This window comes from Staurois parvus, unplaced genomic scaffold, assembly GCF_062004578.1.
Source record: "Staurois parvus isolate SC_StPar_1 unplaced genomic scaffold, SC_StPar_1.0 ptg000132l, whole genome shotgun sequence".
In the NCBI taxonomy this organism is placed as follows: domain Eukaryota; kingdom Metazoa; phylum Chordata; class Amphibia; order Anura; family Ranidae; genus Staurois; species Staurois parvus.
The window spans coordinates 1574108-1588300 of NW_028317928.1; the positions used below are offsets into that span (position 1 = coordinate 1574108).

Below are 14193 nucleotides of genomic sequence, written 5' to 3' on the forward strand. Positions count from 1 at the left end.
TCAAAGATCGCCACCACTCTATCCAGACTGCTGGAGCGCACGCTGTCCACGGACCAGAAGTGGCATAAGCATAAAGTGGTGACACGTTTCGGAGCATGCACAGAGCTCCTTCTTCAAGACTGATGTCCAGGCTAAGCAAGAGCCCATTAAATAGGGTCAAGAGGTGGTCTATGCAAAGGAAGATACACACCTCCCGAAGACCAAGCATGGTGTGGGAATGGAGCGGACTGTATGGAGTGACAGATGAGAGGAGAAACTGGGAAGGGTGTAAAAAGTGAAAAAAGCCAAAAATGGAACTGACAAAACGAAGATGAAACAAATATATATTATATATATATATATATATATACACATACATACATACATACACACTGTGTGGAGGTGTATATCATATTAAAATAGAAAAAGATAAAAATGGGGGGAGGGGAGAAAGAAGATTGTATGAAAAGATATATGGTTAGTCCTTCTGCCTGGCAGTACTAGGGTCATTGGTTCAAATGCCAAGCACGGTACCACCTGCCTGGAGTTTGCATGTTCTCCCTGTGCCTGCGTGGGTTTCCTCCGGGTACCCCAGTTTCCTCCCACACTCCAAAGACATGCTGGTAGGTTAATTGGATCCTGTTTAAATTGTCCCTAGTATGTGTATGTATGAATGTGAGTTAGGGACTTTAGATTGTACGCCCCTTGAGGGTTAGGGACTGATGTGAATGTACAACATACATGTAAAGCGCTGCGTAAATTGACCGCGCTATACAAGTACCTGAAATAAATAAATATATAATAAAAAGAAAAAAGGAGCGTGCAGACAGATTGCTGTTGAGGTATGATAAATGGTACATATGGGTAACATACATTACCCAGCTGCTGGCCGGCACAATGGCTCCATTGCTTTGAGGAAATGCCCCGCAATTGACGGATTACTTATGAACCTGTTTGTACTGCTACACTGGAAGTGTTTTTAACCGCTTTTATTAAAAATTGATCTTGGAATACTGCACTTAGAAGCGCCTTCGTGTTTCATCTTCCTAAAAGAGAAGACTGATGTCATGTACACCTCCCATAGTAGTCTGTGCCTCTCCAGTCGGGTCTGTGTTTTGCTATGAGGGATAAGAGTGATGTCATGTGACCCTCTCAGAATCCTCCGGTTTGGTCTGTGTTTTATTAATAGAGATAAGAGTGATATCTTGTGAAACTTCCATAATCCTGCTCACCTCTCTGTCAGGTCTGTTTTAATTAATATAAAAAGCAAGGTTATATTACCCCCCCCCCCCCCCCCCCTCACCAAGAATCTTTCTAGAGTTAGGACCGCAGGATATACAGAGGTCCCTTGTCATGGGCACTGCAGCTTACGCATATATTTGCAAATGTGTGCAAACAAAACCCTCCTCTTTTAACATAAACTGTTAGCCAGGGCCAATTTGGTTGTTTTGCAGGCTGGCAAGTGTTGCTTGGAAATCGTTTTTCTGTTTGCGATGTGTGTTGCCCTTCCATGTGCACCTTGCTGCAAAGGCTGGTTATAGGTTGGGATGGTTGCCATTTTTTTGTACAGTTGGTTGAATTGGGTGACGGGACACAATGGATGCTTTCGCTGCCGTTGTGCTTTTGCTGGGCGTCAAAGTGCATCCTTGTACCTTTGAGGGGTGGGCTCCCTCCAGGCACACCTGCCCCTAATCTATCCATTGTTATATGTGCTCCTACTACGCAGACTCAGGAAATTTTAGAGTTAGGACTGCAGTATATACAGAGGTCTCTTGTCATGGGCACTTCGGCTTACGCATGTATTTGCAAATCTGTGCAAACAAAACCCTCTGTGTTTAACATGAACTGTTAAACAGGGTCAATTTGATTGTTTTGCAGGCTGGCTGGTAAGTGTGCTGGGAAATGTTTTGTTATTTTTGTGATGTGCGTTGCCCTTCCACGTGCACCTTGCTGTAAAGGCTAGTATCCTCCTGAGAATCCTCCTCACCTCTCTGGTCAGATCTGTGCTCGAATGATAGAGATAAAAGTGATGTCATGTGACCCTCCCAGAATCCTCCTCACCTCTCCGGTCAGCAGGTAGATGATCTCCAGGGTGAGCTTCAATATTCTTTCAGTCACATGACTCTGATCCTTGTCCATCCTCAGTGCTGAGCCGTTAGTCATGATCTCCTGTAAGATAACATATATAAATATGATCAACTACACCATGTTACAGTTGTAGGGGAGAAAGTGTCATATGGTCACTGTAAACCCTTTGCTTCCCATAACTGGCACCTCATAGTAGCCAGGAGCATTGCAGCTTTTCTTAAAGGATTTTGAGTAAATCCCTGCATCCTAAATGTATCTAAAATTTACAGTGTAAGAGTAGTGTAACTACCATGACCTGCCCAGGGCATGGGGTGAGGTGGTCCACAGATTTAGCAACTTTGTAAAAAGTACAGGCAGACCATGAGTTAAGTCCTAATAGGTGCCTGCCACATTGTGGGCTTATCTCTATTATTTATATCAGACAGGTTTATGGCTCTGCCAAGCATACACTGCACACTCAAGCGTGTGTAATAGGAGAGAAGCACAGCCATGCCCACCCCTCCCCTCTGCTACCCATTCACAGAAGCCTTTGTATTTTTTGAATGAGTTCACACAATACAAAGACTTTTGGCAGGAGGACGGGCAGGTATAGTAGCCAAATAAATTCTACACTTGAAGGCCAGCACAGTCCAGCATTGGAGCTCCAGAAGCTATACTGCTGAAGCACAATAAACCTGTCAGCCAAAAGGGGAAGTCCCACAGTGTCTCCACCCCAACTCCTTCTTCCATATTTGGCACCTAATTTTTTTTGGGGGGAGGAATCTGATCATATCCCCCTTTATGTATTATACATGGAGATCATATCTCCCCCTTATGTATTATACATGGAGATCATACCCCCCTTATGTATTATACATGGAGATCATATCCCCCTTATGTATTATACGTGGAGCTCATATCCCCCCCTTATGTATTATACATGGAGATCATATCCCCCCTTATGTATTATACATGGAGATCATATCCCCCCTTATGTATTATACATGGAGATCATATCCCCCCTTATGTATTATACATGGAGATCATATCCCCCTTATGTATTATACATGGTGATCATATCCCCCCTTATGTATTATACATGGTGATCATATCCCCCCTTTATGTATTATACATGGAGATCATATCCCCCCTTATGTATTATACATGGAGATCATATCCCCCTTATGTATTATACATGGAGATCATATCCCCCTTATGTATTATACATGGAGATCATATCCCCCCTATGTATTATACATGGAGATCATATCCCCCTTATGTATTATACATGGAGATCATATCCCCCCTTATGTATTATACATGGAGATCATATCCCCCCTTATGTATTATACATGGGGATCATATCCCCCCTTATGTATTATACATGGAGATCATATCCCCCCTTATGTATTGTACATGGAGATCATATCCCCCCTTATCCAGGACTTTCCTACAGCAATCCACTGAGCTGGCCAGAACCAACTCTTGAGGGAGTCTATTCCACGTGTTCACAGCTCTTACTGTGTAGAAGCCTTTCCGTGTTTGGAGATTACATTTCTTTTCCTCCAGATGTAAAGAGTGCCTCCTTGTCCTCTGTGATGTACAAAATATATGTAAGTGCAGCTAAAAGAAAGAAAGTTTCCTTTTAGTTTATGAAGTACCAGTGGTAGCTGTCAGATAGTGGCAGCGTGTCAGTGCTAGCATCAGTTGGTGTCAGTGTGTTTTAGCATAAAAAAAAATTGTTTTATAGTTTATTTAAAAAGGTAGAACTATAAGATTTTTCCATTTTGGATATAGTAAGGGAGGGTCATAACCCGTGTAAGGTTTACTTTTGCCCTCTTTGTCCCATTGGAGACATTTACGCTCACTTCCTGTCCCAAAGCCAAAACAGGAAGTGATAGGAGTTCCCTGCAAATTAAGGGAATCTGTTGGGGACCCCTAGGTCACAAGAACTAGTGTCCCCATTGCAAGATTTCCTATTATCTTTCTGGGGACAACCCAAAATTTGGGATTTTCTTTTACTTCCAATGACAATAGTAAACAGAACAAATAGAGAGTGTGAATCTCCCTAACGGGGGTACAGACAGCAATAAAACCCTGACAGGTGTACAAATCCATCTCTACTCTGTCCAAAACGAAAACAAAAACAAAAAAAAAAAGCGTTGCCTTTACAGTGCCTTGAAAAAGTCTTCCTCCCCTTGAAATGTTCCCCATGTTGTCATATTACAACCAAAAACGGCAATGTATTTTATTGGGATTGGATGTGATGGACCAACACAAACTGGTACACAATTGTGAAGTGGGAGGAAAATGAAAACTGGTTTTCAACATTTTTTACAAATAAATCTGTGAAAAGTGTGGTGGCATTTGTATTCAGCCCCCCGGAGTCAATACTTTCTAGGACCCCCTTTCTCTGCAATTCCAGCTGCAAGTCTTTTTGGGGATGTCTTCTTTGCAGAATTGCTCAAGCTCTGTCAGATTGGATGGAGAGCGTCTGGGAACAGCAATTTTCAGGTCTGGCCACAGATTCTGCATTGGATTTGGGTCTGGACTGTGACTGGGCCATTCTAACACATGAAGATGCTTTGATCTGAACCATTCCATTGTAGCTCTGGCTGGATGTTTCGGGTCGTTGTCCTGCTGGAAGGGGAACCTCCGCCCCAGTCTCAAGTCTTTTGCAGACTCTAACAGGTTTTCTTCTAAGATTGCCCTGTATTTGGCTCCATCCATCTTCCCATCAACTCTGACCAGCTTCCCTGTCCCTGCTGAAGAAAAGCATCCCCACATCATGATGCTGCCACCACGTTTCACAGTGGGGATGGTGTGTTCAGGGTGATGTTCAGTGTTAGTTTTCCTCCACACATAGCGTTTTGCTTTTAGACCAAAAAGTTCCATTTTGGTCTCCTCTGACCAGAGCCCCTTCTTCCACATGTTTGCGGTGTCCCCCACATGGCTTCTCACAAACTGCAAATGGGACTTCTTATGGCTTTCTTCTTGCCGCTCTTTCATAAAGGCCAGATTTGTACCGTGCATGACTAATAGTTGTCCTGTGGACAGATTCTCCCACCTGAGCTGTGGATCTCTGCAGCTCCTCCAGAGTTCCCATGGGCCTCTTGGCTGCTTCTCTGATGAATGCTCTCCTTACCTGGCCTGTCAGTTTAGGTGGACGGCCATGTCTTGGTAGGTTTGCAGTTGTACCATAATCTTTCCATTTTCGGATGATGGATTGAACAGTGCTCTGTGAGATGGTCAAAGCTTGGGAGATTTTTTTATAGCCTAACCCTGCTTTAAACTTCTCCACAACTTTATCCCTGACCTGTCTGGTGTGTTCCTTGGCCTTCATGATGCTGTTTGTTCACTAATGTTCTTTAACAAACCTCTGAGGGCTTCACAGAACAGCTGTATTTATACTGAGATCACATGACACACAGGTGGACTCTATTTACTAATTAGGTGACTTCTGAAGGCAATTGGTTCCACTAGATTTTAGTTAGGGGTATCAGAGTAAAAGGGGCTAAATAAAAATGCACGCCGCACTTTTCAGATATTTATTTGTAAACATTTTTGAAAACCATTTCTCATTTTCCTTCCACTTCACAATTATGTGCCACTTTGTGTTGGTCTATCACAAAATCCCAATAAAATACATTGACGTTTTTGGTTGTAACATGACAACATGGGGAACATTTCAAGGGGGAGGAAGACTTTCAAGGCAGCGTCATTTCACTTTATGCAGGCCATACATGGGTCGAATTCCATACAAATTTTCTTTAGAAAATCCGAAATTTTGTGCGTTTTGTATTCCGATAGTGCCACCATTGATTTTGAAATGCAGCCAACCAAGCCTTCAATTTCACCTCATGTTGAAATAGAAAAAGAAACTTTTGTGGCCGAGAATCTCCTTTTCTTTCCAGGTCACAGCTTATGTGCATTTTATTATCAATTATATTTCTCGCACGATTCTCCAATCATTGATCAGCAATTTGTTTTTAAAAAAATTTCCAACATGTCCGATCACTCAAATTTGATGGCCGCACGAAAACTGGCCATTGCTGAGGCCCAATAATGGTGAGCAATTCGAACAAAAATTCATAATCACGATATTCGAAAGAAAATTTGTTTGCAATTCAAACACAAGTATGGCCTGAATTAGCGTCAGTGTGTTTAGGTAGGACAAAAAACAAAAACCGTACTACAGGTACAAAAAACAAATCATGCACACATATGTGTTATTGCCACGATCCAAATATCACCGAAACCGTCCTCTCCGCTCCTCCCATGACCTCCTGCTCTCTAGCTCCCTTGTCTCCTCCTCCCATGCTCATCTCCAGGACTTCTCCAGAGCTTTCCCCATCCTCTGGAACTCTCTACCCCAATTTATCAGACTATTGCCTACTCTGCCCACTTTTAGGCGATCTCTGAAAACCTATCTCTTCAGGGAAGCCTATCCTGCCCTCAGTTAACAATGGAACCTTCTATTTCTCCTACCAGTCCATCCCCCACAGTTATTACCTTTTGTACCACAGCCCCTCCCTGTTAGATTGTAAGCTCCAAGGAGCAGGGCCCTCCAAACCTTCTTGTATTGAACTGTATTGTTCCTGTATTGTCTCCCGTTATATTGTAAAGCGCTGAGCATTTATTTGATCATTGGTATATGATTAGATGTTAGCAGCTTCTCTGTGAGTTTTGCATTATATCATTAGTCAAAGCGCAGGAGGTTCACATCATTATTAAAAATCTAAACTGTCACTGTACTAATGACACTGTCTGGGAAGGGGTTAATAATCTAGGGTGATCAAAGGGCTAACAGTGTGCCTCACCAGTTTCTATATGTGTACAGTGTGGTGTTTTTACTAAGGGATGTGTTGGATTTTATTCCCTGCTTTGCAGGGAAACAAAATCCAGCACATCGCCGCTGACAGGACACAGCTCTACCTTGTTTACATAGGCAGAGCTGTGTTCTGTCTCTCTCCTATGGATTGTGAGTAGCACAACATCATTTTGTTCTTATTGAGTTTATATTTTTAGCAGTGATCACTGTATTAGTGTCACTGGTTCCCACAAAGTGCCAGATTGTCCGCCGCAATATTGCAGTCCCGCTATGATTGCCACCATTACTAGTATAAAAATAAATAAATACAAATTCCAATATATATACCATAGTTTGTAGACGCTATAACTTTTGTGCAAGCCAATCAATATACGCTTAATGGGATTTTGTTACCAAAAATATGTAGCAGAATACGTTTTAGCCTAAACTTATTAAGAAATTAGATTTTTTGTTTTATAGCAAAAAATATTGTTTGTTTTTTTTCAAAATTTCGCGCAACAAATAAAAACCGTAAAGGCAATTAAATACTTTAGATTGTAAGCTCCACAAAAGTATATACAGTACTGAAAGTATTGTAATTGCACTGTCTCCCTTATATTGTAAAGCGTTGCACAAACTGTTGGTGCGATATAAATCCTGTATAAAAATAATAATAATAAATACCACCAAAAGAAAGCTCTATTTCTTGGGGGGGAAAAAATGACAAATTTAATATGTACAGTGTAGCATGACCGCGTAATTGTCTGATCAAGTAGCACAGTGCTGTATAGAAAAAAAAATAGCCTGGTCAGGAAGGGGGGGGGGGGGGGGGGGGTAAATCTTCCGGAGGTCAAGTGGATAATCAATTAGCAACGTTTACTAGATTATACAGTCACGAGTAATGAGTTCAACCATTTAATCGCAACACCAGCAGCAAGAGGAGGAAGAAAAGGCTTGTCGACTTATCAATTCCCTCTGAGCCACCAATAAGGAATGCATCGAATTATGTACATGTATACTTCGCTATGAATAGATCGAAGTACCCTAATTTGAATAACAATTGCCTTAACTCCTCATGCACACAGGACATTTTTACAGCGGCTGTTTTTGGCTTCTGGCGTTTTTTTTCTACAGCCGGTAAATTTCCCCAGCATGTTATCCTATGTGTTCACTCGCCCTCCAGAGGATTTACCCCCCTTTCTGACCAGGCCTTTTGTTGTGTTACAGAGCTGCATTACTTGAACGGTCATGCAACGCTGCACTCAAAATAAATTGACCTCCTTTTTTTTCCCACAAAAGTGTATTTGATTGCCTCTGCATTTTTTATTTCTTGCGCTATAAACAAAAAAAGACTGCCAATTTAGAAAGTATATCTATATATTTTTGACTTTTGCTATTAAACATGTCCAGTAAAAATTTTTTATTTTTTTTGTAAAAATCAAAATGTTGGCATAAATTTAGGCCAAAATGTATTCTGCTCCATGTCTTTCCTAAAAAAAAAAAGAAATCCCAATATGTGTAAATGAATTGGTTTACGTGAAAGTTATAGCATCTACAAATGGCGGTATAGATACTAGGATTTTTTTTTTTAAACTAGTAATAGTGGCGATCAGTGATTTATAGCGGGAGTGCGGTGGGAATTCTGACACTGGGGGGAACTGACTTGGTGTCACTGACATCCCCAGTGACACCAATACAGTGATCAGTGCTAATAAAAAGCACTGACACTGTACTAATGGCACTGGATAGGAAGGGGACATGTGGGGAGATCAAAGGGTTAACTGTTTGCTGTTTTACAATGTGTGGTGTGTGTATTTCGCTATAAGCACACTGCTTTTTATGGCTCTGCTATGTAGAGCCATACAAAGCAGTGTGCAGGAGCTGACAGGGGAGAGAACTGTGTTGTTTACATACAGGTCTCTCCCCGTTGGAAAATCCTCGGTGATTGCCAGGTGCCCGCGGGGAATCACCATCTGGGACCCGGTGATTGACAGCCGAGGCCGCAAATGGCGGCACACCCCCTACCCGGAACTGCAAAATCAAGTGTGTGTGTGTGTGTATATATATATATATATATGTGATTTTGTGCACCCTGCTGCCCTGTAGCAGTATTTCTATATCGTGTGGCACGGAAGCGGTTAATCAGCATTTTTTGATAGTTCTTGAGAGTTTTCTGGCTGAAGAAAAAAAACAGAACTAGTGGGTCTCAAGAGGAGTTTTTTAGCAGTAAAAATGCTCTATTGCTGTTAAAAGCTGAAAAACATAAAAAACAAAAAAAAGCGGCTATTCGGCATTTATGAGCCGGAAGATTTTGTGGGAGTGTAACTTTGCTAAAAAACACACTGAAAAACACTACAAAAAAAAAAGCTGAAAAAAGCTACTGCAAAAATGCTAAAAAAAAAACTTATTGCAGCATTCTACAACACTACTGGCATTTTTATAACATCCAGTGTGCATGAGGCCTAAAAGAGAAGAGGTCCCTTTAATTAGAAATTGCAACTCGAGATCTGTAATGGTTAAAGTTCCTGATATAGCGGTGTCTGTTGTATTCTGCTAGCAACGGTGGAGCCCATAAACATTAGTGAATCCTGGTAATTTAAACAGCTATTAAATCTGGGTAAATCTTCCTAAGGTCATGTGGTTACAGTTTTCTTTTTTTTTTACTAAGCTGGGCCAGTTTTCCTTCCATTATAAATCAAGATCAGGATATATCCATTACCATTTACCGCCAAATTAAAGCGGAGTTCCTGTTGATTTAAAAAAAAAAAAAATTATATAAAAAGTCCACAGCTACAAAAACTGTAGCTGCTGACTCTTAAAATACAGACACTTACCTGTCCCTCGGTCCAGCGGTGTCCTCACCATTGCTGGTTTCACCGGCCGTCTTCTCTCCCTGGCGCCGGCATCTTCAGTGTAGGCACCCTGCTGTGACAACTTGCGGCTTCACAGCCAGGTGCCCACTGCGCATGCACGAGAAGCGCTGCACTTTGTGAATGGCCCTGTAGTCTTCTGGGACCTGTCACATGGGAGGGTGGGTGGAGGACAACTTCCGCTTCCGATCGCCTAGGCCAGTGATGGCGAACCTTTTTGAGCTCGAGTGCCCAAACTGCAACACAAAACCAACTTTTTTATTTCAAAGTGCCAACACTGGAATTAATCACTTGCCTACCGGGCACTTCTACCCCCTTCCTGCCCAGGACAATTTTCAGCTTTCAGTGCTGTTGCACTTAACAATGACAATTGTGCGGTCATGCAAAACTGTAACCATATGCAATTTTTATCATTTTTTCACACAAATAGAGCTTTTTTTGGTGGTATTTAATCACCACTGGGTGCTTTATTTTTTGCACTATAAATGAAAAAAGAGCAAAAAATTTAAAACATAAAAGGTTTCCTTTGCTTCTATTCTAAAATTTTGCAAACCGGTAATATTTCTTCTTTGATGTGCATTGGTGAGGCTGCACTGATAGGCAGCACTGATGGGCATTGATGAGGCGGCACAGAAAGGTAGCACTGATGAGGCGGCACTGGTGAGCATTGATGAGGAGGCACTGATGATGCACTGATATGCAGGAAATGATGGGCACTGATAAGCGGCACTGACTGATAGCACCAACTGGAGGCACTGACAGACGGCACTGACCGGCGGCACTGCTGGGCATCATTGATGGGTGGCACTGATGGGCAGCACTAATGAGGTGTCACAGATAGGTGGCACTGATATGCAGCACTGATAGGCGACACTGATAATGGGTACTGATAGACAGCACTGATAGGTGGCACTGACTGACATCACTGCTGGGCACTGACTGGCGGCACTGCTGGGTGCTGACTGGCACAACCGCTGGGCACTGACTGGCACAACCGCTGGGCTGCACTGATGGGCACTGGTGGGTGGCACTGGTGGGAACAGGTGGGTGGCACTGGTGGGCACAGGTGGGTTGGCACAGGTGGGTGGCACTACTGGGCACAGGTAGGTGGCACTTCTGGGCACAGGTGGGTGCATTGCTGGGCACAGGTGGGCGCACTGCTGGGCACAGGTGGGCGGAACTTGTGTGTGGCACTGCTGGGCACAGATCATCAGGGCACTGATGATCAGTGACCCTGATGATCGGTGCCGATCCCTGCTCTCACAACTGCCGGTTCTCGGCAGTACTTTCCTCACGATCTGACAGCGTGAGGAAAGTGTAGCCGAGAACCGGCATTTGCATTTCCCGGTGATCAGCATGTCATTGGACACGGCTGATCACGTGGTAAAAGGCCGCTGTGATTGGCCTTTTACCATGTCATGTGATCAGCTGTGTCTGTAGGACACAACGATCATGGAGATCGCCCCCGGGGGTGCGCAGGAGAGCGCGTTCTTCCTCTTCTTCCTAGCGTGCCCACTGAGATGGCTCTGCGTGCCAGCTCTGGCACGCGTGCCATAGGTTCGCCATCACTGGCCTAGGCGATCGCAGCGGAACTGGGAGTGGGTACCTGTTAAAATGTGGGTACCCCCGCTCCCCAAAGGTGCCAATCCTTAATGGAGAGTGGGGGACAAAGACTTATGCAGGCCATAGACAATGGCAATGGCATCGGCCGATTTACGCGGTTCCTCCTCATTTCTTTTATCGGTCATGCTAGAAAATGTGAGGAAAAACGGCCGATTTTCGCAATCATTGGTGGCAACAGAACCGCCGATGTTTCATTTTTCGGATGAAAAATCGGCCGATAAGCGAACCGTCTATGGCCTGCATTAAAGCGGAACTCCCGCTTTTGGGTGGAGCTCCACTTTAAAGCCCAATCTGTCTTGAAAGAAGCGCGGTATAACCCACCTGACTACACTGGTTGTTGTGATGATCTGTACAGTTAAGCGAACTCGGGTCAAAGTTGCAAAATCGGGGTCTGGGAGTTGGGGTTTGTTTTGATCCTGGCCATGAAGGGGTTAAGGGCAGGGACAGACTGACCATTTGGAAACTCGGGCACTGCCCGAGGGCCCGGGGTCAGTAGGGGGCCCCATGAGATGCCCCTGGTACCTTTTTCATAGGTTTTTTTGAGCTTGGGCAAGGACACAGGGGCCCCATGATCCCCTATTGCCCGGGGGCCCCATGAATTGTCAGTCCGCCCCTCGTTAAGGGTATCCTCCCCCATCCAATAAGCAGAAGAACCAGTGCCAGTAGGAACCAATAAAGGAAGAGCCATTGTATGGGGGAACCAATTTCCCAGCACACCCTCACTATTGTGATGGGGGGAGGCTAATTAAAAGGGCACATTGCAATGCCAGAGGGGAAATGTTATAGGGGAACCTAACGAAGAATGCCCCACCATCTGGAGGAGCAGATAGGAAACGCTATGCTCCACCCTGAAGCATCAGCAGCCATGTAGGAACCTTATTAAGGATGGAACACCACCATGAGGAACCAATATGCAAAGGCACCCTCCACCCACCGCAGAATGTCTCTCGGGGGAGCCATATTCCGGGCGCACACCACCTTGGCGCCCTTTATTGCCATGTCCCGGAGCTAAGTGCGCCTCCCGACTCCCTCCATCTTCCCCCCGGGGATGCACATTACTCACATGAAGCCCGGGCTGCCCGTAGAACGTCCAGTCCTCCCGACGTCACAATGCCTGCTGTGTGACGTCATGGCCGGATATGGCGGGTGCTTTGCATCTCGGGACTCGTAGTCTAGAGTCGAATCCCCGCTTAGCGGTGCCACCTCCACAGGCAGGCTATATAAGCCCCCTCAAAGAGGCAGAAGGTGAAAATCACTGCTGAGGATGGCTGTTTATGTAAACAGATTACCTTCTAAAATAACAGTTACCATGGGGATCAAAAAAACGATTTTAATCTGAATAAATCTGCATTTTCAATTGAAGGCATAATTCACTTTTATCAAAACAACAGCCTATGCAGATAAAGGGAGTCTGTAGAGGAAAATACACTGAGCAGCTTTGACTGAAGGTATATAATGACCTTGGTGTAGGCCTTTTATATACCTCATGAAGCCTGACTGGAACACTACTAGGATGTTGCTAAGAGAGGCCTAGTTGTTACTGTTCACCTGAAGGGTGAACGAGCTCATAGGTTTATATGCTCCTGTAGCCAGGTTACATAGTTAGTCTGGCTGAAAAAAGACAAACCTCCATCCAGTTCAGCCATTAAAAAAAAAAAGTTATAATCCTACACCCACAGTTGATTCAGAGGAAGGCAAAAAACCCAGCAAAGCATGATACAATTTGCTCCTGCAGGGGAAAAAAATCCTTCCTGATCCCCCTAGAGGCGATCGGATATTCCCTGGATCAACTTTACCTATAAATGTTATATCCAGTTATATTCTGTGTATCTAAGAAAGAATCCAGGACTTTCCTACAGCAATCCAATGAGCTGGCCAACTCTTGAGGGAGTCTATTCCACATTTTCACAGCTCTTACTGTGAAGAAACCTTTCTGTGTTTGGAGGTTTCAGCTGTGTCATTATACCATTCAGGGACATTTACAGAAGAGACTATGGTTAATCTTTTTCCCCCGTAGTGCCCAGTACTGGGACCGAGACATCACTTCCTGTTAGCAGAATGGATCCAGTTCTTCTGACAGCAGAGGATCTTGGGACCTGTAGCCAATACATCCTGTATTCTTGAGTGCTGATTGTACTACAACTACCAGAAAGCTGATGAACGAGGAGGATGCTGGGAGAGCAGATATATTCTACAGCAAGGGACTGGGTCGCTCTATTGGTGTGGGATTCAGAGCTGAACACAGGTGGACTACCGTTCTCCTCCAGAGACAGATTGCTGGCCTACTGCTGCGGGACTCCGCATATAGTTCAACACAGCAGTGATGATCGCCACACCAGAATCACATCAGCTTCTCTGCATGGGGACTGTCACTATGCAGTCTTCACACAGACATCTCTGCTCTTTACACTGATAGGCCATCAGATGGTAACTCAACACTTCCCTGCAAACAGCCAGGAGCCTGGGCAAGAACTTTTATTCCTAGGAGGCCGTGCTACCCATGGGATTGATTAGTGGGCAGGTGCCCAACCTCTTTGTGTCACCACTCTAGAGACACTGCATGCAAACACATTTACACCTCAGTATCAGGGGACCTTTCCTTTGAGCAGTACCACAGCCTATCTGTTTAATTTCATTGAATTACCAACATTCTCTAATGTTTATGGACCCCACCATTGCTAGCAGAATACAGAAACCACAGTATCAAGAATTTTAACCATCACTGGACTTAAGTTTCAATCTCTATTTAAAGGGGATGCCTTCTCTTTTAAGTCCATTGTTATTCATATTAGGGTACTTCTATCTATTCATAGTGGAGTTTACATTTACATCATTTTCTGCATT

At 44.0% G+C, this 14193-nt stretch overlaps 1 protein-coding gene across 1 annotated transcript in view; it reads right to left on the reverse strand.

Moving 5' to 3' along the window:
- The window catches only part of LOC149466128 (uncharacterized), a 30197-nt gene extending 17712 nt beyond the window's left edge, over nt 1-12485 (reverse strand). Inside the window, exons 1-2 of the mRNA XM_089672794.1 lie at nt 12413-12485; nt 2041-2148 (exon numbers count right to left, since the gene is read on the reverse strand). Coding sequence (XP_089528920.1) covers nt 2041-2142 — 102 coding nt within the window. The 5' untranslated portion in view covers nt 2143-2148; nt 12413-12485. The remainder of the gene's footprint in view (nt 1-2040; nt 2149-12412) is intronic.
- Between the last annotated feature and the right edge of the window lie 1708 nt (nt 12486-14193).